This window comes from Somniosus microcephalus, chromosome 14 (genome assembly GCF_052327205.1).
Source record: "Somniosus microcephalus isolate GS21.2 chromosome 14, FLI_Smic_1.0, whole genome shotgun sequence".
Classification (NCBI taxonomy): Eukaryota; Metazoa; Chordata; class Chondrichthyes; order Squaliformes; family Somniosidae; genus Somniosus; species Somniosus microcephalus.
In genome coordinates, this window is record NC_141000.1 from 123,779,861 (window position 1) to 123,803,745 (window position 23,885).

Below are 23,885 nucleotides of genomic sequence, written 5' to 3' on the forward strand. Positions count from 1 at the left end.
GGGGTACAGTACTGGTGGGTACAGGTCTGTCACTGTATAACACTGGGGTACAGTACTGGTGGGTACAGGTCTGTCACTGTATAACACTGGGGTACAGTACTGGTGGGTACAGGTCTGCCACTGTATAACACTGGGTACAGTACTGGTGGGTACGGTCTGTCACTGTATAACACTGGGGTACAGTACTGGTGGGTACAGGTCTGTCACTGTATAACACTGGGGTACAGTATTGGTGGGTACAGGTCTGTCACTATAACACTGGGGTACAGTACTGGTGGGTACAGGCCTGTCACTGTATAACACTGGGGTACAGTACTAGTGGGTACAGGTCTGTCACTATAACACTGGGGTACAGTACTGGTGGGTACAGGCCTGTCACTGTATAACACTGGGGTACAGTACTGGTGGGTACAGGTCTGTCACTGTATAACACTGGGTACAGTACTGGTGGGTACAGGTCTGTCACTGTATAACACTGGGGTACAGTACTGGTGGGTACAGGTCTGTCACTGTATAACACTGGGTACAGTACTGGTGGGTACGGTCTGCCACTGTATAACACTGGGTACAGTACTGGTGGGTACAGGTCTGTCACTGTATAACACTGGGGTACAGTACTGGTGGGTACAGGTCTGTCAATGTATAACACTGGGGTACAGTACTGGTGGGTACAGGTCTGTCAATGTATAACACGGGTACAGTACTGGTGAGTACAGGTCTGTCACTGTATAACACTGGGGTACAGTACTGGTGGGTACAGGTCTGTCAATGTATAACACTGGGGTACAGTACTGGTGGGTACAGGTCTGCCACTGTATAACACTGGGGTACAGTACTGGTGGGTACGGTCTGTCACTGTATAACACTGGGGTACAGTACTGGTGGGTACAGGTCTGCCACTGTATAACACTGGGGTACAGTACTGGTGGGTACGGTCTGTCACTGTATAACACCGGGGTACAGTACTGGTGGGTACAGGTCTGTCATAGAAACATAGAAGATAGGAGCAGGAGTAGGCCATTCGGCCCCTCGAGCCCGCTCCACCATTCAATGAGATCATGGCTGATCATCTAAATTCAGTACCCTGTCCCTGCTTTCTCCCCATATCCCTTGATCCCTTTAGCCTCAAGAAATATATCCAACTCCTTCTTGAATATATTTAATGAATTGGCCTCAACTGCCCTGTGTGGCAGAGAATTCCACAGGTTCACCACTCTCTGGGTGATGAAATTCCTCCTCATCTCAGTCCTAAATGACTTACCCCTTATCCTTAGATAGTGACCCCTGGTTCTGGACTCCCCCGACATCGGGAACATCCTTCCTGCATCTAGTCTGTTTAGTCCTGTTAGAATTTTATAAGTTTCAATGAGATCCCCTCTCATTCTTCTAATCTCTAGCGAATATAAGCCTAATCAACCCAATCTCTCCTCATACGTCATTCCTGCCATCCCAGGTATCAGTCTGGTGAACTTTCGCTGCACTCTCTCCATGGCAAGAACATCCTTCCTCAGATAAGGTGACCAAAACTGCACACAATACTCAAGGTGTGGTCTCACCAAGGCCCTGTAGTAGTGCAGCAATACATCCTTGTTCCTCTACTCGAATCTTCTCGCTATGAAGGCCAACATACTATTTGCCTTCTTAACCGCCTGCTGCACCTGCATGCTTACCTTCAGCGACTGGTGCACAAGGACACCCAGGTCTCGTTGCACTTCCCCTTTTCCCAATCTATTGCCGTTCAGATAATAATCTGTCTCCCTGTTTTTGCCACCAAAGTAGATAACCTCGCATTTATCCACATTATACTGCATTTGCCATGCATCTGCCCAATCACCCAACCTGTCCAAATCGTACTGGAGTTTCTCTGCATCCTCCTCACAGCACACACGCCCACCCAGCTTTGTGTCATCTGTAAACTTGGAGATATTACATCTAGTTCACTCGTCCAGATCATTTATATATATTGTGAATAGCTGGGGTCCTAGCACCGATTCCTGCGGTACCCCACTAGTCACTGCCTGCCACTTGGAAAAAGACCCGTTTATTCCAACTCTTTGCTTCCTGTCTGCCAACCAGTTCTCTATCCAAGTCAGTCCCTTACCCCCAATCCCATGTGCTTTAACTTTACACGCTAATCTCCTATGCGGGACATTATCGAAAGCCTTCTGAAAGTCCAAATGCACCACACCCACTGGTTCTCCCTTATCCTACCAGTTACATCCTCAAAAAATTCCAGTAGATTAGTCAAGCATGATTTACCTTTTGTAAATCCATGTTGACTTTGTCACTGTATAAAACGGGGATACAGTGCAGGTGGGTGCCCAAACTGTACCTACCTGTTTGATGGGACAGTGTAGAGGGAGCTTTACTCTGTATCTAACCTGTGCTGTACCTGCCCTGGGAGTGTTTGATGGGACAGTGTAGAGGGAGCTTTACTCTGTATCTAACCCGTGCTGTACCTGCCCTGGGAGTGTTTGATGGGACAGTGTAGAGGGAGCTTTACTCTGTATCTAACCCGCGCTGTACCTGCCCTGGGAGTGCTGGATGGGACAGTGTAGAGGGAGCTTTACTCTGTATCTAACCCGTGCTGTACCTGCCCTGGGAGTATTTGATGGGACAGTGTAGAGGGAGCTTTACTCTGAATCTAACCCGTGCTGTACCTGCCCTGCGAGTGATTGATGGGATAGTGTAGAGGGAGCTTTACTCTGAATCTAACCCGTGCTGTACCTGCCCTGCGAGTGATTGATGGGATAGTGTAGAGGGAGCTTTACTCTGAATCTAACCCGTGCTGTACCTGCCCTGCGAGTGATTGATGGGATAGTGTAGAGGGAGCTTTACTCTGTATCTAACCCGTGCTGTACCTGCCCTGGGAGTGTTTGATGGGACAGTGTAGAGGGAGCTTTACTCTGTACCTAACCTATGCTGTACCTGCCCTGGGTGTGTTTGATGGGACAGTGTAGAGGGAGCGTTACTCTGTATCTAACCCATGCTGTACCTGCCCTGGGAGTGTTTGATGCGACAGTGTAGAGGGAGCTTTACTCTGTATCTAACCCGTGCTGTAACAGCCCTGGGAGTGTTTGATGGGACAGTGTAGAGGGAGCTTTACTCTAAATCTAACCTGTGCTGTACCTGCCCTGGGAGTGATTGATGCTGACACTGGGTTGCTGAAGTATCTCTCAATTCAATTCAAATTCAAATCGCTTTATTGGCATGACAAGGTACATCTTATGTTGCCAAAGCATCGAAAAACATTCATGGTTGAACACAAAAATACAGATCTATCCATACAGTGTATAAACAGATATATCCCTGAGTGTATAAATATACATTCATATAATTTTTTTATATACTCTTTTCTTATATTTAGTGGTTGTCCCTCTGTTTATGGCAAGCTGTAACATAGTGTGCCGCTAAGGTTACACAATTTCTCTCTTCCCCTAGTAGGTATGGGAGTTTTTGGTCGTCATTCAAATTTCTGAATTCCGGGTATATTTTTGTGAATTTTGGGTAGAAATTCTCCCTTATGCCCTGATATTTTCTACAAGCTGTGAGGAAGTGCATCTCTGTCTCCACCACTCCCTGACTGCAGTGAGAGCATATCCTGTCCTCTCTTGGTAGCCGGGTCTGCCTGTGTCTACCTTTTTCGATGGCCAGGTTATGTTCACTAAATCTGTACATTGTCAAGGTTTTTCTCAGTTTGCTATCCTTTACCATGGTCAGGTAATCAGCCATGTTGTATTGTCTGTTTAGGGCCAAATAGCAATTGAGTTTGTTTTGGGTTTTTGTTGTTTCTGCCCAATATGACAGATATTTTTCCTTTTGCTTAGTGACGATTGTGTTGAAACTAGATTGTGTTGAAACAAGAAGAAACTGGATTTGGGGGCTGGAGGAGCGTGGAGCTGATGGTTTGATAGTTGATATGTGCTTTTATCGTTGGTGTGGGCTGTTTGATCGGGGCACTGAGGCTTGTTCCAGCACTTCAGCTAACGCAGCATAGGCTGGGGGTCGGGTACCTCTCCGGGCTGTACATTTCCACAATGAGCCACCAGGCGAGAACTAAACCGCTGCAACCTGACCTTGTATTTTACTCCCTCTCTCTCTCGAGCTGACATTAATGCTGCACACTTTAATTAGTAGCCTGCGGGAGAATGCCTTCTCTTTGTAGTCCTGTCGTTTAACTTCGCTGAGGTACATCTTCAGCTAAGTATCGCGCTCCTGGGCAATGTGGGCTAGATAGCATTATTTTTTGTTGTTGTTGTTAACTTCCCCTTCCCTCCCCCCCATCCCCCCCCCCTCGCTCGCGTCTTGTTCAAGGTCCTAGTTATTGATTCACTTTAAGGAGGTGTAAGTAAGCAAGGTCATGGCAGATCAAGTGGTGTGAAGGCCGGTTGCCTGTGGCTCGCTTTGAAGTCAGCGTGGAGAAAGAGGAGAATTTTTTTTTTTAAAGAAACCCCGATATTTATAACGTGGTGTTGGAAATGTAATGGAGATGTTCCTGTAACTGATGGCAATTTGTGTGTGCATCGCTGTCCTCTGATGAGGAGGCTGCAACTATTGTCCTTTAATGACCTCTGGAACAGACTCTGGGGGCCAGTGTCTGACTTCTAGACTGGAAGAGAGAGCTTGCATTTCTATAGCGCCTTTCACGGCCTCGGGACATCCCCAAAGCGCTTTACAGTCACTGAAGAACTTTTGAAGTGCGGTCACTGTTGTAATGTCGGAAACATTAGAGGTCATAAATATAAGAAAGTCACCAACAAATGTAATGAAAAATTCAGAAGCATCTTCTTTACCCAGAGAGTGGTGAGACTGTGGAACTCGCTACCACAGGGAGCGCTTGAAGCCAATACCGTAGATTCAATTAAGGGAAGCTAATTAAGTACACGAGGGAGAAAGGAATAGAAGGATATGTTGATGGGGTTAAAGAATGAAAAGAAAGACTTGCATTTATAAAGCGCCTTTCACGACCACCGGACGTCTCAAAGCGCTTTACAGCCAATCAAGTACTTTTGCGCTGGAGTCACTGTTGTAATGTGGGAAACGCGGCAGCCAATTTGCTGAAGTTAGATGAAGAGGGCTGGGAGGAGGCTCGTGTGGAGCACAAACACCGACATGGACCAGTTGGGCCGAACTGCCTGTTTCTGTGTCGTACATTCTGTGTAACTCTGAAACGCGGCAGCCAATTTGTGCACAGCAAGGTCCCACAAGCAGCAGTGAGATAAACAACCAGATCATCTGTTTTAGTGATGTTGGTTCAGGGATAAATATTGGCCCCAGGACACCGGGGAGAACTCCCCCTGCTCTTCTTCGAAATAATGGCCGTGGGATCACTTGCGTCAACCCGAGACGGCAGACGGGGCCTCGATTTAACGTCTCATCCGAAAGGCGATACCTCAGACAGTGCAGCACTCCCTCAGCACCGCACTGGAGTGTTGGCTTGGATTATGGACTCAAGTCTCTGGAGTGGGACTTGAACCCACAACCTTCTGGCCTTAGAGGCAAGAGGTGTTACCCACTGAGCCATGGCTGACATCGTGACGCTTCCTCTCCCTTGTTCTGCCGCGTTCCACAATATATTGGAGCCGAAATCCCAGTGATTACCAGCATCATCCAACTGGTGCCCTCGAGGGATGCTCCCTCACCTGGCAAGGTTTTCTAGTGCCAATGGGCGGGCACGTCATTAGCCTGGGAGGGGAGGGTGGAGGATGTTGTCCAGACCTCCCCAGCCGTGGTTACCTCGGGGTGGGGGGAGCAATCTGTTAAAATCTGTTCATTGGGAGTCCAGGCCTGGACTCCGCCGATGGGGTTCTCATCCGCAATAGTCCCTCTAACTTTTTTGGGGGGGCTCCTTTAATGGGCTGATCGGCTCATTCTAAATTCCGCGCATGCCTGGTTTGTCTATTTAAAAGCTGGCTCACCGGCTGCGCGGGAACTGCAGAGCCCTGCGTGGCTGCGCAGCTTGAAGGGAACGTTGCTCAGCTGCCCGTGTGGAGGCTGGTATGGCTCCCCTCACTCAGCCTGCCCTGCTCCACCGCTCTCGCCGCAGGAGGCGGGATTTCCCATCTCAAGAGAGCCCTCGACCCTCGACCCGTACAGGTCAGGTGGAGGTTCTGCCCATTACAGGTCAACCAGGAAACTCCCGGTGGAACCCTCGAGGAATTCTGATCAGCTTGAAGGTTCCTTCAACTGCTGAATTCTGTTTCCCCCCTCTTGAGTTGGTGGCTGTTAATTTGACGGGAAGGGTTTGGCGTAGGTCATCTCCCCTTTGCTGCCCGCCTCTCCTTCCTCTGACCTTCCCGTCCCACCATGGTTACTGCCTTTCCATCACGATCCCAACCAGCGTATTACTCAAGAGCCACTCTTGGGCTTAGGGCATCATGGAGTGATGGCCCACCGATCTGTGCCTGGGATTCCCCACGTGGTGAGGTCCCGTTATCACTCGTGGGCAGTTGTCAAGTGTCTGCATGTGGCTCAGTGGGCAGCACCCTTGCCTCTGAGCCAGAAGGTTGTGGGTTCTAGTCCCACTCCAGAGACTTGAGCACAAAAATCTCAGCTCGTGCTCCCAGTGCAGTGCTGAGGGAGCGCTGCACTGCCGAAGGTGCCGCCTTTCGGATGAGACGTTAAACTGAAGCCCTGCCTGCTCTCTCGAGTGGACATAAAAGATCCCATGGCCACTATTTCGAAGAAGAGCAGGGGAGTTCTCCCCGGTGTCCTGGGGCCAATATTTATCCCTCAATCAACATCACTAAAACAGAATATCTGGTCATTATCACATTGCTGTTTGTGGGAGCTTGCTGTGCACAAATTGGCTGCCGTGTTTCCTACATTACAACAGTGACTGCACTTCAAAAAGTACTTCATTGGCTGTAAAGCACTTTGTGACGTCCGGTGGTCGTGGAAGGCGCTATAGAAATACAAGTCTTTCTTTCAAGAGGAGGCAGTCTGACACGGAGGGAGAAGGCCTCTGTTGGATCAAGGTTGTTATTTTTTTTACTCATTCTTGGCAAGGCCGACATTTATTGCCCATCCCCAGTTGCCCTTGAGAAGGTGGTGGTGAGGTGCTCCCACAGTGCTGTTGTGTAGGGAGCCTTTTCTTCCCACCCCCGATATTTTGACAACTAATAAACAAAAGCGGTCAAAGAAAATGAACACACTTTTTTTTTAACGCCCTCCTGATATTTTCTCCTGAGTTTCGGGCAGCAGTGTCCTGGGGATTAATCTTTCATTCCTGAAGCTCAGGGCGGCAGAACTCAGACCTCAGTTTGCAGGCACCCCCATTTCCTCGTGAGCCCGGACGTGTTCCCCATCACGACTTTGATTCGCCGCTCGTTTTTCTGTTGTTGTTACATTGGCGGCAAACGGTGAATTTCAGCGCGGGAGGAGACGTGGGGGGCGGGGGGTCAGCAGAGGTCAAAGACTTTTAGTTTCTGCAATCCGACCGGTTTTGACTTTGTGTATTTTTAGTTGTTGCCGGGGCTTTTGAGCTGCTCAAAATTGTGAGAGGTTTTGACAAGATTAAATAAGGAGAAACTGTTCCTAGTGGCAGGGAGGTCGATAACCAGAGGATTTAAGATAATTGGCAAAAGAACCGGGGGCGGGGAGCAGGGGGGCAGGGCGGGGGAGATGAGGAGAATTGTTTACGCAGTGAGTTGTTGTGATCTGGAATGCGCTGCCTGAAAGTGCGGTGGAAGCAGATTCAATAGTAACTTTCAAAAGGGAATGGGATAAATACTTGAAGGGGAAAGATTTGCAGGGCTGTGGGGAAAGAGCGGGGGGGAGTGGGACTGATTAGATCGCTCTACCAAAGTGCCGGCACAGCCATGATGGGCCGAATGGCCTCCTTCAGTGCTGTAAGATTCTCTGATTCTTTGCACCCTTTTGGTATTGAGGTCACCGGCCTCAGTAACTTGCTCTCATTTCCATGCCTCTTAAACCACAGTGCTCGTATTTTGAGGTTGACACTGTGTGGGTGTCATCTTGTTTGCACAGCAGCTTGTCTGCTTTTGCGTCTGTTCACCGTGCCTTTCCCTTAACTACCTCGTGACATTTTTGCCCGTTTAACAACCTTACGGCACCGTGCAATGTTTTATTCCCCCACCCATCCCTCCATGCCAGATGTGGCTCAGTGGGTAGCACTCTCTCTCTCTCTCATCTCTGAGTCATGAAGGTTGTGGGTTCAAGCTCCACTCCAAAGACTTGAGCACAAAAATCTAGGCCGACGCTCCCCAGTGCTGCACTGCCGGAGGTGCCGTCTTTTGGATGAGACTTTAAACCGAGGCCCCCGTCTGCTAACCAACATCACTAAAAAAAAAACAGATTTGGTCATTATCACATCGCGGTTTGCAGGAGCTTGCTGTTTGCAAATTGGCTGCCGCGTTTCCCACGTTACAACGGTGACTGCACTTCAGATGTTGGCTGTAAAGCGCGTTGTGACGTGCTGAGGTCTTGAAAGGTGCTATAGAAATGTGAGTACTTTCTATCTTCCCCTCAGCTCTCCTGCGAAAAAAAAAATTAAATTAAAAAAAAAAAAAAAATCCTTTTGGTCGCGGTTGACTTCAGGAAAAATATTGGAGGTTGCTGGAAAGTTTTGTGCTGATTTATTGCTTGACTTTGGTCTGAAGAAAATAATCGGGCAAATCAAAGAAAGATGTGGAGATTGCAGATTAATGAGCCTCCTTCTTCACTCTTGTGAGTTGGTGCCTGGTTTCAGTGCAGAAGGCAGCTTCCTACCTCTGTGTCAGAGAGGCTTCAAAGCAGAGAGTTGCCTGGGCCTCGCCGATCGCTTGTTCGCGCTGTTGCGCGTTTTGATGTCACGAGGGTGGAAATCGAGGGCACACTGGGTGACTTCTCTGCAGCCCGAGTCAAAGCCTTGGAGTCTGCTCCGTTTCACTGCTGTGTTTTAAACCCATCTGTGAGGTTAAACCAACACAGTAAGTAAAACAAAAAAAAAAGCATGACTTTCTCTTGTTTAAACTTTCTTCCGTTCAGCCAAGGCTGCAGTGAGCAATATCCATCCTGTTGTTTTTTTTTTATATATATATTAGTTTTGCTGACTGATTTCTGACTGTTCCTTTCTGGTCAGATGAGTTAATGATTGAGCTTACTGAGGTTTTGTTCATTATGATTTTCTTAGAATCTTACAGCACAGAAGGAGGCCATTCGGCCCATCGTGCCTGTGCCGGCTCTTTGAACGAGCTCTCCAATTAGTCCCACTCCCCCCTGCTCTTTCACCCATAGCCCTGCAAATCCTTCCTTTTCAGGTATTTACCCAATTCCCTTTTGAAAGTTACTATTGAATCTGCTTCCACCGTCCTTTCAGGCAGCGCAGTCCAGATCACAACAACCCGCAGCGTAACAAACATCTCCTCATCTCCCCCCTCTGGTTCTTTAAAGCCTGTCATTTCTACAGCACCTTTCACGACCTCAGGACGTCCCGAAGTGCTTTACAGCCAATGAAATACAGTTGAAGTGTAGTCACTGTTGTAATAAGGAAACGCGGCAGCCAATTTTCTCACAGCAAGCTCCCACAAACAGCAATGTGATAATGACCAGATAATCTGTTTTTAGTGATGTTGGTGATGGATCAATATTAGCCAGGACACCGGGGAGAACTCCCCTGCTCTTCTTCGAAATGATGCCACGGGATCTTTTACATGTACCTGAGCGAGCAGACGGGGCCTCGGTTTAACATCTCATCCAAAAGACGGCACCTCCAACAGTGCAGCACTCCCTCAGTACTGCACCGGGAGTGTCAGCGGAGATTTTTATGCTCAGGTCTCTGGAGTGGGACTATGAACACACGGCCTTTTGACTCAGAGGTGAGAGTGCTGCCCACTGAGCCACCGCTGACATACTGCGGGGGAATGGCGGGTCAAGAGCCAGGGGCTTGGCCTCACGGCGAGGGGAAATCTAGCAAGAGGACGTTACCCTCAAGTGCGTAACTTCCATTGGCTCGCTGACAGAGGGGTAGTCTGTGGCCGGAGGCCTGGGGGTGGGGAGGAGGAAATGTGAGATGCTGTTGGCTTGAATGAGGCCAGGCTTTAAATCTGAAGAATCTCCCTTGGGCTGGCAGTGCCAAGAAACCATAATTCCAGCATGAGTCACTGCCTTCGGGATAAATATTTTTTATCTGCGTTAAAGTGCAGTTCCGTCCTGCTCTTGCCAGCTTGATTAGGATGGTGGGGGTCAAATCTCCGAAGGGGACTTGGGAGCCTTCAGGGCCACCTTGGTTTACAAAGCGCACCGCACAGGTAGCGCTAAGATGGGAGAGATAAGACCGTGTCCCCTCGAGCACATCGCAATACTGTGAGGAAAAACCCAGCCCTGTTCCTCTGCATTCAGTCTCTGAGGTGTTCAAGGCACGTTTGTTGGAGTTTAATGTTGAATTCTTCTACTGCTGGGCAGGAGGATGACGGGGAGGTTGTTTCCCTTGGCTGGGGAGTCTAGAACCAGGAGTTACAGTCTCAGAATAAGGGGTCGGCCATTTTGGACTGAGATGAGGAGAAATTTCTTCACTCAGAGGGTGGTGAATCTTTGGAATTCTCTGCCCCAGAGGGCTGTGGAGGCTCAGTCGTTGAGTATATTCAAGACAGAGATCGATAGATTTTTGAATATTAAGGGAATCAAGGGATATGGAGATTGGGCAGGAAAGTGGAGGTGAGGAAGAAGATCAGCCATGATCTTGGACATCGTTCTCTGCAGTGAGCCCGTACTGCTCCTTTGCTCCTCAGAATTTAAGACATGAGGTGCCTGGCTCCATCTTTTTGGCCAAAACTATACCCGGGACCCACCAGGTCCACCATTTATTTTACCTGAACCTCCTGATAAGGAATCTGCTGTGATAGAGCCCAAGGATTGTGTCAACAGGGAGTGAACGCAGGAGGTCCCTGGGGAGCGTGTGGGCGGGGGGCGCGTGGGCGGGGGGTGCGTGGACGGGGGGTGCGTGGGCAGGGAGCGCGTGGGCGGGGAGTGCGTGGGCGGGGAGTGCGTCGGTGGTGGGTGCAGCAGTGGAGACTATGTCAACACAGGGTCCCTGGGAGTGTTGCAGCATTTGCGAAGTGTTTCCCCACACACAATAGTTTTAACACCGCTGGGCTATGAGACTTTGAATGATCAAAGGAATGACGTCCTAAACCCTCTTGCCAATAATTTCCTCGGGGATTCTCCAAATCAGTCGTTGTAACCGTGTATGGTGGCATAGTGGTTCTGTTGCTGGGCTAGTAATCCAGAGGCCTGGACTAATGATCCAGAGACGTGAGTTCAAATCCCACCATGGCAGCTGGGGAATTTAAATTCAATTAAATCTGGAATAAAAAGCTAGTGTCAGTAATGGTGACAATCGAAACTACTGGATTGTTGTAAAAACCCATCTGGTTCCTTACCTGGTCTGACCTATATGTGACTCCAGACCCACAGCAATCTGGTTGACTCTTAACTGCCCTCTGAGGTGACCACACAGTTGTCCCAAACTGCTAAGACACACTGCAGCGGTTCAAGAAGGCGGCTCACCACCACCTTCTTGAGGGCAGTTAGGGATGGGCAATAAATACTGGCATTGCCAGCAACGCCCCCATCGTGTGAATGAATTTTTTTTAAACGGATACCCCATAAGCAAGGCCTCTTACTACATTCTCTCACTGGAGTGACTTCCTCTGTGAAAGGTGTGTCTGAGGGACTGGTGTGCAAAGGGTTAGATACTTCCACTTCTGCAATTTGATTTAGAGTTGACCAGACTAATGGGCTAAATGTCTTCTTTTTCTCTTGACTGTGAGGAAGTACATAATCTGCATCCGCACTGAGAGAGGACACCGGAGAGTTAGAGGGACAAATAAAAATAATGTCACAATTGCCGCTTGGGGAGGTGGTCTTTTGAGCTTGGAGCTAAGGCACAGTGTTGGAGCAGAGTAGAGTGAGGATTACTCTGTTGAGCTGTAGCTGCCCCGGGAGTGTTTGATGGGACAGTGTAGAGGGAGCTTTACTCTATCTAACCCGTGCTGTACCTGCCCTGGGAGTGTTTGATGGGACAGTGTAGAGGGAGCTTTACTCTGTATCTAACCCGTGCTGTACCTGCCCTGGGAGTGTTTGATGGGACAGTGTAGAGGGAGCTTTACTCTGTATCTAACCCATGCTGTACCTGCCCTGGGAGTGTTTGATGGGACAGTGTAGAGGGAGCTTTGCTCTGTATCTAGCCCGTGCTGTACCTGCCCTGGGAGTGTTTGCTGGGACAGTGTAGAGGGAGCTTTACTCTGTATCTAACCTGTGCTGTACCTGCCCTGGGAGTGTTTGATGGGACAGTGTAGAGGGAGCTTTGCTCTGTATCTAACCCGTGCTGTACCTGCCCTGGGAGTGTTTGATGGGACAGTGTAGAGGGAGCTTTACTCTGTATCTAACCCGTGCTGTACCTGCCCTGGGAGTGTTTGATGGGACAGTGTAGAGGGAGCTTTACTCTGTATCTAACCCGTGCTGTACCTGCCCTGGGAGTGTTTGATGGGACAGTGTAGAGGGAGCTTTACTCTGTATCTAACCCGTGCTGTACCTGCCCTGGGAGTGTTTGATGGGACAGTGTAGAGGGAGCTTTACTCTGTATCTAACCCGTGCTGTACCTGCCCTGGGAGTGTTTGATGGGACAGTGTAGAGGGAGCTTTACTCTGTACCTAACTGATTCTGACTCTCATTGTTTGTTTTCCAGGTGCAGTTTTCCATTCCGAGGAGAGCAGTTGTTGAGAAAAGCAGGAGAGGCTTGACCCGGCGAGGATCCTCGGATGTTCCCGGAGGGGCCACAGATGGAAATTCCCTGGCTTTGGCGCATAGCTTGTCAACGTTTGGGATACAGCGGGCACCAAGCGATGGGTTCGGTCGCGTCATCTTATTGATTCAATGTGACGCCGTGGTAACGAGGGACCTTTAAGTGGAGTCGGTGGTCAGGACAGCAGGCCGGCCCTTTGCCCGCATCTTATCCCCGGAATGGCGCAGCGGATTTCCACCTCTCCGCCAGATTCTAATGCCTCGTTAGCGGAAATGGATCCAGAGTACAATACGGCTTGCCAATAAATGGACGCATAATTCTGGAAGATTTTCCCCCCCGCCCCCCAAAACCCCCACCCTTTTGTTTGCATCTTACTTTTTTTTTGTTTTATTTTTTTGTTTGAACATGACCCATGGAGAGGAGCTTTGCTCTCAGATGCACCAGGATTCAGTCGTGTTAACTTACCTCGAGAGTGTATTAATGCATCGAGCGTCGGGGGGCAGCGTGGGCACCCCGTCCACCAAGGGCATCTCCAACGAGGACGGCGTCGCCTGCAAGACCGCCACCAGTCGCAGCAGCGGAGGAGGAGGAGGAGGAGGAGGGGAGGGCTTGGCTGCCTCTCCCTCCCGCGAGCCGCCCCTCGCCTCCCACCAGCGGGCTTCCAAAGCCGCCTCCGCGCTGAACGTGAAGAAAGCCAGGCTGCTGCAGGCTGAGGCGTGGGATGGGGCCAAGAGGAGAAGGGTGTGCGGGCACGGGCTGGAGCCCAGAGAGGAAGAGGGCGGCCCAGCCACCGGCAGACCGGGCGCACTGGGTAAAAGCCAACAGCAGCAGCAGCAGCACAGCACGTTGCTGGCCTCCTTGCTGCAGTCGTTCAGCTCCAGGCTGCAGAACGTGGCTCTGTCCCAGCACAGCAGCGCCCCCAGGCCTGGCCAGCTGGGGTCCCCGGGCAGCCGCGCCTCCTCGCCAGAGGAAGATCTGAGGAGCTACGGGCTGGTGTCCAGCCACCTGAGAGCCCTGCTGAAGAACAGGGACCACAGCCGGACCAACCACGTTCCCCAGGATAATGAGGGCCTTTACCACAGCCCCGCCGACCATCAAAGACTTTCCAGCTCGCCTGGCGACGGGAGATCCGTCAGCGAGCCCATCTCCTGCTCGGCCAGGCTGAGAGCCGTGGCCAACATGGTGGAGAACGGTGCCCGGACCCCTAGCTCACCCAAGCCCAGTGTAGCTTGCAGCCAGCTGGCACTGCTGCTCTCCAGCGACACCCAGCTGCAGCAGTACTCCCGCGAGCACTCGCTGGGCGCCAGGGCCGTGCCCCCCTCCGCCAGCGAGCGGTTGGCCGCTATCGCCAGCCAGAAGGTGGCCGAGCCCTCGCCAACTGACCCAACCCAGGAGCCCCCGGCGAAGGACAGGTACCACCATGCCGCCCCCAACGGCGCCTCCGCCGCCAAGAGCCAGCCGGGCGCCTCGGACCGATTGGGGAGGTTCGGGGATCGCGCCAAGAGCCCCTCCGCCACCTGGGAGAAGAGCAGCAGGGAGCGGAATCGGCCCCCCATGTCCCCAAACAGCAGCAGCCTCCTCATGCACCTGCTCAACACCAACACCGCCCCCAAGTCGTCGCCCGGCAACGGCACCAGCTGCGCCAATGGCCACCAGTGGATCGGGCCCGAGAGGAGAAACGCCACCGGCTTCGATTACCGCGGCCGTTTGCCGGCTTGGGAGAGGCCAGTGAAGTTGGAGACCAGCCCCTTGGAGGAGGTCTACAGCAGCGATGAGAGCTCTCGCTCCAGCTGCACGCCCATGGATCTGTCAACCAAGCCCAGGATTTGTGAGCCCATCTCGCTCCATTCACGGAGCCTGGAGCAAATGACCGAGTCTCTTCTTTTCAGCTGGAACCCCAAAATTCCTGGGGTCAGGAGTCCCGAGGTAAAGGAGGACCGGATTGTTCCCGAGTCAAAAAACCATCAAAAGGTCACTCTTCTGCAACTCCTTCTGGGCCACCAGAATGGTGCAAAGGGGAATCGAACGCCCGAACCACAAGTCCCAGACCTCAAGAGTGAGGTTCCCAACAGTGCGGCGGCACGGGCTGAGCCTTCAATGGCCGGCTTGGTTCTCAGCAGGCGAGCCAGCGTCCTGGAACCCTTTCCACCTTCGTCGTCTTCCTCCTCCTCCTCCTCCTCCTCCTCCTCCTCGTTGTCCTCGTCCTTGCAGCCGGCGGAGAGAAGCCCGGCTCTGAAGACCGCCTGCGGCCCCCCAGCCTCGGCCAGCCGCCAACCCCACCCCTCGCCCGTCTGCCACGCCGGGGACTGCGCTTCCCGTATCTTTGCTCGCCGGGGGAGATCCTTGGGTTCCCCGGTCGACGGGGAGGCCTCGAAAAACCATCAGCACTTCCCGAAGCAGCTGACTCCGGCGGAGCCCGCTCAAAGTCACCACTTCCTGGAGCAACCCCTCTCCTCCGAATCGGCCAAAGCTCACCAATTTCCCAAGCAGTTGCTCCCCATGGAGTTGGCCAAGAATAATCAGTACGTCTCAATGCAGTCGCTCGCCAGTGAAAGCAGGCTTTCCAATTTTTCCTTCAGTGCGAGCAAGCTATTGCAAGACCTCGCTTACACCGGCTTCCACAAGTCTCCAGATGCCTCCCAGATGGACACTGAGCAGAAGAACGTCACCCTGGGCCCTGTGGAGGCCAGGGTAGGTGAGGCCTCTGGTTACCTCCTATTCGGTAGGCCGGCCGACACTCTTAGCTTTCAGCAGTCGGTGTTGCACGAGCCTAGCGCCGGGCAGGAGAGACAAGGTCTCCAGGCAGCGTCAACTTCCAACGCTGATCTCGAAAACCTACTTGAAAGACGCAGTGTCCTTCAGCTCCTTCTGAGGACTCCAGAAAAGGATAAGGTCCTGAAGAGGCACTTGCATGGAAGGCAGGGTGACCCACCAAGCTCAGCGGATACGCAGCCTTCGGAGGACCACTGCAATGGCCAAGCCATCTTTACAGAACCCATATCCATGGTCAAAATCAAGACTGAGCCTGTTGAGGAAGAGGCTGGCTTCTCCTCAACCACACAAGCATTGGAAGAAAGTGTCAATTGCCAACTGCCCATGCCAAGCAGGGCTGAACAGAAACACCCACCCTTCCCCTTGGAGAACCTGAAGCAAGAAATGGTTTCCCCTCCTTTATCTTCATCTCCAGCGTTGACCCATTCCTCTCAGAAAGGAGGTGTTCTGAGTCAACTTCTGCTGCGGCACAACGCTGGCACCTCGGAGAATTATACCGTGAGTCGGCATCAGAACGCTGGCAGCCACGTCGAGGCACAGGCTCCCATCTCTGGATCCAACAGCCCCTGCAACATTCCCAAGAAGAGAAAGATTCTCCCCGCCTCCCCCACCGAACTGGATGACTTCCAGAAGACGTTGGACCAGAACGAAGTTCTGAACGGTCACACCTCCTCCTCCTCATCCAGAGAAGGTTCGAACGGGCTTCCTGTACATGACCCTGGTTCTAAAGCCAGAGGCAAGTTGTTGGATTTCCGGCCTGGAGATGGTGTGGAGTTGGAATCCCGAGGTTATCTGGAGGACACCCAAGGCTTTAACGTACTAAAGCAGCTACTGCTCTCGGAGAATGGCATCAAAGTCTTATCTCAGCACAGGACACTTCAGAACGGTGGGTTGGCCAGGGAGAGGGCGAACCTGGTGTCTCATTGTGATCGGAAGGCGGAAGATAGCAACCCTGCTCGTTTTTACCTGGATAGCAGTGGTAAGGAGATCGCGAGAGGTTTCGAGCACGGCAGGTATCCCAACGCCTTAGCCGCCAGCTCGTCCACAGACTACCCCGCGGGGAGCTTGGGACTGCGACTGGAACCGGCCGCGCCCGGCCGAGACCCGAGCATGGCCCGGGCAGTGTTGGACTCTGAGCGCCGGGTGCCTCACCGCGGGCTGCAGGCGGACTCACCCTGGTTGACCAAGACCAACCCCATCCTCTATTACATGCTGCAGAGAAGCGGGGGCGGGGAGGGCCAGCCGTTTGGCCTCAGCGCCCCGAGAGGAGGAGGAGGAGCGGGGGAAGGAGACAGCGCCAAGAAGGAAAGGAGGAGGCAGCGGCAGCGTTCCGAGCACCGCGGCAGGACCTCGCCCGACGGGCGGGTGAAAGATGAGTCCGAGGACGGCCTGGGCTGTTTCCGGGGCCGCGATGCGCCGCCGCCACCGAACCTGAGTGAAAGCACGCGTGGGATCCTGGAGAAAGTGGCGGCGATAAAACGGGAGCCCGATTGAGAGGAAGAAGAATGGGGGAGAAAAGAAAATAAAAACAAATGAAAGAAAGCAAAAAGACAATCTTGTCTATTAGACCAGGTCTTGTGCAATACACTCTGGGTCGGCTAGACAGAAGGGCAAATGCTGCATATATAATATATATAAAATGTAAGTGTATATAATATATATACCAGCGCTGACAGACAGCATGTTGGAGGACATGATCCCATGTTTGGAACTTGTAACTATTGCCAGGAATGTCAAGATATTGGGGTCCACCAATTTTTATATTGTAATTTTATATGTACACATATATATGCGTATATATAAAATAATTACAATGAGGATGATACCATTTGTCTTTTGCCCTGTCACGATCAGTGCTAAAGCATGATAATCATGTTGAGAAGGGTGCCGCGGCCAAGGTTCTGAGTTCCGCACGCCCCATTAGGAGCCTTGCGCCCCTCCTTAGAGTGGTGGCAGCAGTTGGCGGGTTCTTAAAACGGCCCTCATGCACCCTCTCGCCCCATTCCTCCTTTCATTTGCACCCGGCGGCTCTCTCTCTCGCTCTCTCGCTCTCTCTCTCTCTCTAACTAACCCACGAGGTCGCTACTCTCTCCTGCGAGCTCCTTGCTAGTTTATTCCTGGCCCCCTGATTCTCTAGAACGGCAACCTCTGTTTAAGGAAGAAAAAAAAAATAAGCTGGATCTCGTTTTGTTACCTGCGTTTGCACGATTTTTTCCCTCCCTTTCTGTGTGTGGTACTCCCCCGATTTATTTTCCGCCCTCGATTTCGTTGAGGCGGCGTTGTCACTCAGATGAACGAATTAAAATCGCTTATTTCTCTCTTTTTGTTTTTAGGGGGGTGGTTTAGGGACATACAGACTCCCGGTCTCTCGACAATACTGGCCGTTCAAATTCGTTTTTTTTCCCCTTTCTCGCGTCCAAACGTGTCTTAACATAATAAAAGAAATATTTCGAGGCAAAAAAATGCCATGGGTGGTGTGTAAAATCGGTTCGCTGAAGGACATTCGAACGAGCTGGGTTTGTTTTTTTTTAAACCCCCATTCCGTCTGTCGCTACGCGCGTGCGTTCCTGTCACAAATTGTTTCCTCCGCCGGGAATTTTTAACTATCTCTCTCTTGTCTGGGGAAAAGTTGACATTGTCTTTTCTGTTTTCCCCTTGCTGTAATGTAAATTGTATGTAAAAAGTGTGTATATATACAGTGCGCGTACGTATGGGTGTCGGATGGGGGGGGAAGATGCCTATTTTGTGTTGCATGTGTCTGCATTTGCAAGTGTTAAATATTGTATAGTTATATGCATATTTTGTCCAATCTATTGTTAAAAAAAAAAGATACACGGAAGAGTAACCCCTCTAACGCCGCGATCCGCATGAAATGGAAAGCATGTGGAATCCCTATGCACAAAAAAAATAATGTGATGTGTTTATTAAAAAAAAGAAAAAGGAGAGAAAAAAAAAGAGAATTTAATGTCTTAATAATCTAACTTTAATTACTTAATCAGTCTGTACAACGTGTGCCAGTGTGGCCTGTCACTGAAGAAGTGGGTAGCAGGGTATATTTTGAAAGTTAAATGTTCTTTTTTCTTAAGTGTTTTAACCAATTTTTATTTCCAAAATCCCATCGTTTTTTCCCCCCACCTCCTCCTCCTCCAACTCGACGTGCTGGAAATCGCTCTTGGATGTGGGTGGGGATATTTATTTATATATTTCTCTCTTAATTTAAAAGTGGAATCTTGACGATCCATGCTTCCTTGCTGTCAATCCCGTGATGCTCAAGTTTGACCAAGCACAGGGTTTTTACGGACTCCCTGTTTGGCATTTTTTTCTTTTTTTGTATTAGCTCACAGTTGAAATCCAGGTTGAGGATTTTGAGTTGATTTTTCACAGACTCCAGGTTCTTAGTCCAGCGGGATAACTAATTATTATCTAAATGTCCTGTGCCTGAGTATAATACTATCCATGCCGTTTTGATACTTCAACTTTTGGGGTCAGGGGCTCTGGGTCCGAGAAACCAGTAGAAACCGGGGCTTTGGATCAGGGAGGCCGGCAGGCCCATGTCTGGGAGACCAGCAGCCCTCTGGGAGACCAGCAGGAGTCAGGGTTCTGTCTGGGAGACCAGCAGGAGGCAGGCCCATGTCTGGGAGACCAACAGGAGGCAGGCCCATGTCTGGGAGACCAGCAGGAGTCAAGGCTTTAAGATGGGTTAACAACAGAAGTCGGGGGCTTTGGGTCAGAGACCAGCAGGCCTTCGAGTCTGCGAGTTGAATAGGAGTTGGGGCTGTCTCCTGCTGGGTAATCTCAAAAATTCAACAAAATATAATGGGCTTTCAATGATCCCGGGACTTCCATTGTCCTCCAGGACAGTCCGCTCCATCGCAGTGGGGTTACCAAGGTTTCGATGCAGGTGTGAGACTTCCTAAAATAATTTTTTGTTTCCAATCCCAGCGTCGTGGGATGTGGTGAAGTGTCCCTTGTTTTTTTTTTAGGTGTGTATTTTCTGAGAATAAACAGAGGTGCTCCGATTTCCAGTCGCGTGCTGCGGTTAACGGTACTCCCAAATGACGTTTGCCTTCAAGCTGCCGATGGAACTTTCCGGTTGCCAACCGGGGTGAAAGTTGAGAGCTGAGCGCCATTTTCAATTTTTTGGGTTTTTTTTTTGAACGGAAGTTAATTCAGTTTCCTGTAAATATCTGGTTTACTTTTTATTTTGTTGAAAAAGAAGGCACTGTAAACGATGGGAAATATTAGATTTTTAAAAAAAAATAATATTTCAGTACTACTAGTATTTTGGGTTTTATTTGGTCTTTTACAAGATGTCGCTCCTGATCTAATACAAACCATGAGAATTGTACCAGTTTTTTTGTACTCTGCAAAAAAAAAATAAACTTTGGAATGAGAGGTGTGTGCAACCCGAAATTTCATGCCTTTACAAAGTCTGTCTCTTCCTCCCATTTCTCCATTCCCACCATGGCATCCTTGACCACAAAGTGAAAGAAGATTCACAACAGATACAAGAGCACTTTTACACTGCAGCAAAGGTCACAAGCGGATGACCAGGACCAGGAGGTTTCCCTGGGGGCTAAAACGCACCCCCCCCCCCCCCAGGTGTCAGCCATGGCTCAGTGGGTAGCACCCATGCCTCGGAGTCAGAAGGTCGTGGGTTTATGCCGCACTCCAGACACTTCCAGTGCGCTACTGAGGGAGCGCTGCACTGTCGGAGGGGCCGTCTTTCGGATGAGATGTTAAACCGAGGCCCCGTCTGCCCTCTCAGGTGGACGTAAAAGATCCAAAGGCACTATTTTGAAGAAGAGCAGGGGAGTTCTCCCCGGTGTCCTGGACCAATATTTATCCCTCAATCAACATCATTAAAAACAGATTATCCAGTCATTATCACATTGCTGTTTGTGGGAGCTTGCTGTGCGCAAATTGGCTGCCACGTTTCCTACATTACAACAATGACCACACTTACATAGGATATACGGCACAGAAACAGGCCATTCGGCCCAACCAGTCCATGCCGGCGTTTATGCTCCACTCGAGCCTCCTCCCATCTTTCCTCATCTAAATCTATTAACGTAACCCTCTATTCCCTTCTCCCTCATACGCTTATCTAGCCTCCCCTTAAATGTATCTATACCATTCGCTTCAACCACTCCCTGTGGTAGCGAGTTCCACATTCTCACCATTCTTTGGGTAAAGAGGTTTCTTCAGAATTCCCTATTGGATTTCTTGGTGACTATCTTATATTGATGGCCTCTAGTTTTGCTCTTCCCCACAAGTGGAAACGCACTATCTGTACTCTTTCAAAACCTTTCATAATTTTTAAAACCTAGGTCACCCCTCCGCCTTCTGTTTTCAAGAGAAAAGAGACCCAGCCTGTTCATCCTTTCCTGATAGGTGTACCCTCGCATTTCTGGTATCATCCTTGTAAACCTTCTCTGCACCTTCTCCAGTGTCTCTATATCCTTTTTATAATATGGCGCCAGAACTGTACACAGTATTCTAAGTGTGATCTAACCAAGGTTCGATACAAGTTTAGCATAACTTCTCTACTTTTCAATTCTATTTCTCTAGAAATAAACCCGAGTGCTTGGTTTGCTTTTTTATGGCCTTTGTTAACCTGTGTCACTACTTTTAGTGATTTGTGTATTTATACACCGAGATCCCTTTGTTCCTCCACCCCACCTAGACTCGCACCCTCCAAGTGATAAGTGACCTCCCTATTCTTCCGACCAAAATGTAATACCTCACATTTATCTGTGTTGAATTTCATTTGCCAATTATAGGCCCATTTCTGCAAGTTTATTAATGTCCTCCTGCAATTTGTTGCAGTCCTCCTCTATTGTTTATACCCTCAATCTGGTGTCAGCCACAAATTTAGAAATTGTGTTTTTGATTCCAAAGTCTAAATTGTTAATACAAATTGTGAACAGCAGTGGTCCCAGCACTGATCCTTGTGGGACACCACTACCCACCTTCTTCACTGTGAATAGCTACCCTTTACCCCTACGCTCTGCTTCCTGTCTTGAAGCCAGCAAGCTATCCAATCTGCTACTCGTCCCCTGACTCCGCATTCAAAGGTACTTAATTGGCCGTAAAGTGCTTTTGGACGTCCTGAGGTTGCGAAAGGTGCTATATAAATGCAAGATCTTCCTTTCCCTCGATTCTCCCCTTTTACCCTCCCTTTCTTCTCTCTACACTTGAGCTTCTCTATTCTTTCCACATTGCTCATCCTCTTTACAGCCAGGATCAGTTTCTGACATTTCTCCGCCTCCTCTCCGATACCTAGGTATGATTTTCTGAAATGAGCAGATTTGAGACCAGGGACAAGTGCATTCCAAAGCTTCAACATAACCTCTGGAGGCTTGACCTACTCTTCTGTACATCAGCATTCTGCTTGCTTTTTTTCGCTTGATCACATTCCCCTCCCCTGCAGTGATGGGGCGCAGTTCCCTCCCGGCACTTCAACAAAGGGCCTGAAGAGTGAGAGTGCAGTGTGGGTACTTGACTATCGCTCGCAGCGCTGTGCTTTTAGTCAGAGTTAATAATGCAGACAGCGCAGGCTGCTGTGCCTTTCTTAATTAAGACAAACATTGCCACATCTAGGCCCCGCCTTGGGAACATCCTGTACTGGCAGTCAGAGTACAGAACCTGTATAATATGATGATAGCACACACTGCGAAGTGCCCCAGGGTTGGTATCTCAGGGTTTGTTTGGCCCTGTGACATCTTTAATGTATTTGATATGTAGGCTTTATTTTTGCTTACCTCTGTCTCGCTGTCTATCTTTTTCTGCCCCCTTCTCTGACTCTCTCTCCCCCCTTCTCTATCTCATTGTATGTGTGTGTGTACATCACTGTTTCCAAGTGTATTCTGTTCATGTCTGTACCCCTTCTCTCTCCTCTGTCTGTCTCATGGATTTACATAGAATCTACAGCACAAAAACAGGGCATTCGGCCCAACTGGTCCATGCCGGTGTTTATGCTCCATATAAGCCTCCTCCCACCCCTCTTCATCTCAATCTTATCTGCATACCTGCGACCTCTTTACCTAGAAGGACAAGGGCAGCGGGTGCATGGGAACACCACCACCTTCAAGTTCCCCTCTAAGTCACACATCATCCTGACTTGGAAATATGTCGCCGATCCTTCATCGTCACTGGGTCAAAATCCTGGCACTCCCTCCCTAACAGCACTGTGGGAGTACCTTCACCACACGGACTGCAGCGGTTCAAGAAGGCGGCTCGCCACCACCTTCTCAAGGGGCAATCAGGGATGGGCAATAAATGCTGGCCTCGCCAGCGACGCCCACATCCCATAAACGAATTAAAAAAAAATCCTTCTATTCCTTTCTCCCTCATGTACTTATCTAGCTTCCCCTTAAATGAATCTATACTATTCGCCTCGACCGCTCTCTGTGGTAGCGAGTTCCCCATTCTCACCGCTCTCTGGGTAAAGAAGATTCTCCTGCTTCATCTCACCCTTTTAACATAACCTTCTATCTCACTTTCCTCGTGTGTCATGTAGGGTTGTCATCTTTGGTTGGATGTATACCTGGAGATCTCAACACATGTTCCAACTCCCCCGCCCAGTCAAACAGCCTATTTTCCCCCCACATCATCTCCAATATTTATATAACTGATGATAAAAGAAAGTGTTCAAGAAAATGAATTAAAACATGGATATTTTTAATGCCCCTGTGAAGTTTCTCGTAACTTCTGTCATTTAATCATTTCCCGTCCTCCACCTAACCACAGACCTCTTTTTTTTTAAAACTCTTTTGAACACAAGCTGTTCATCTGGAACATCTGACAATAGGTCATTGACCTGAAACATTAACCCTACCTTCCTTTCGTCTCGGAGTCAGAAGGTCGTGGGTTCAAGTCCCACTCCAGAGGCTTGAGCACAAAATCTAGGCCAACAGTGCAGTATTGAGGGAGCGCTGCACTGTCAGAGGGGCAGTACTGAGGGAGCGCTGCACTGTCGGAGGGGCAGTACTGAGGGAGCGCTGCACTGTCAGAGGGGCAGTACTGAGGGAGCGCTGCACTGTCGGAGGGGCAGTACTGAGGGAGCGCTGCACTGTCAGAGGGGCAGTACTGAGGGAGCGCTGCACTGTCGGAGGGGCAGTACTGAGGGAGCGCTGCAATGTCGGAGGGGCAGTACTGAGGGAGCGCTGCACTGTCAGAGGGGCAGTACTGAGGGAGTGCTGCACTGTCAGAGGGGCAGTACTGAGGGAGCGCTGCACTGTCGGAGGGGCAGTACTGAGGGAGCGCTGCACTGTCAGAGGCAGTACTGAGGGAGCGCTGCACTGTCGGGGGGCAGTACTGAGGGAGCGCTGCACTGTCGGAGGGGCAGTACTGAGGGAGCGCTGCA

The 23,885-nt window shown here is 50.2% G+C and overlaps 1 protein-coding gene across 4 annotated transcripts in view; it reads left to right on the forward strand.

Moving 5' to 3' along the window:
- nrip1a (nuclear receptor interacting protein 1a) overlaps window positions 1-19,912 on the forward strand; it is a 90,183-nt gene extending 70,271 nt beyond the window's left edge. For all 4 annotated transcript variants that reach the window (XM_086007276.1, XM_086007275.1, XM_086007277.1 and 1 more), the window contains one exon: window positions 12,689-19,912. In XM_086007276.1, coding sequence (XP_085863402.1) covers window positions 13,151-17,011 — 3,861 coding nt within the window. In that variant the 5' untranslated portion in view covers window positions 12,689-13,150 and the 3' untranslated portion in view covers window positions 17,012-19,912. The remainder of the gene's footprint in view (window positions 1-12,688) is intronic.
- Window positions 19,913-23,885: the final 3,973 nt, after the last annotated feature.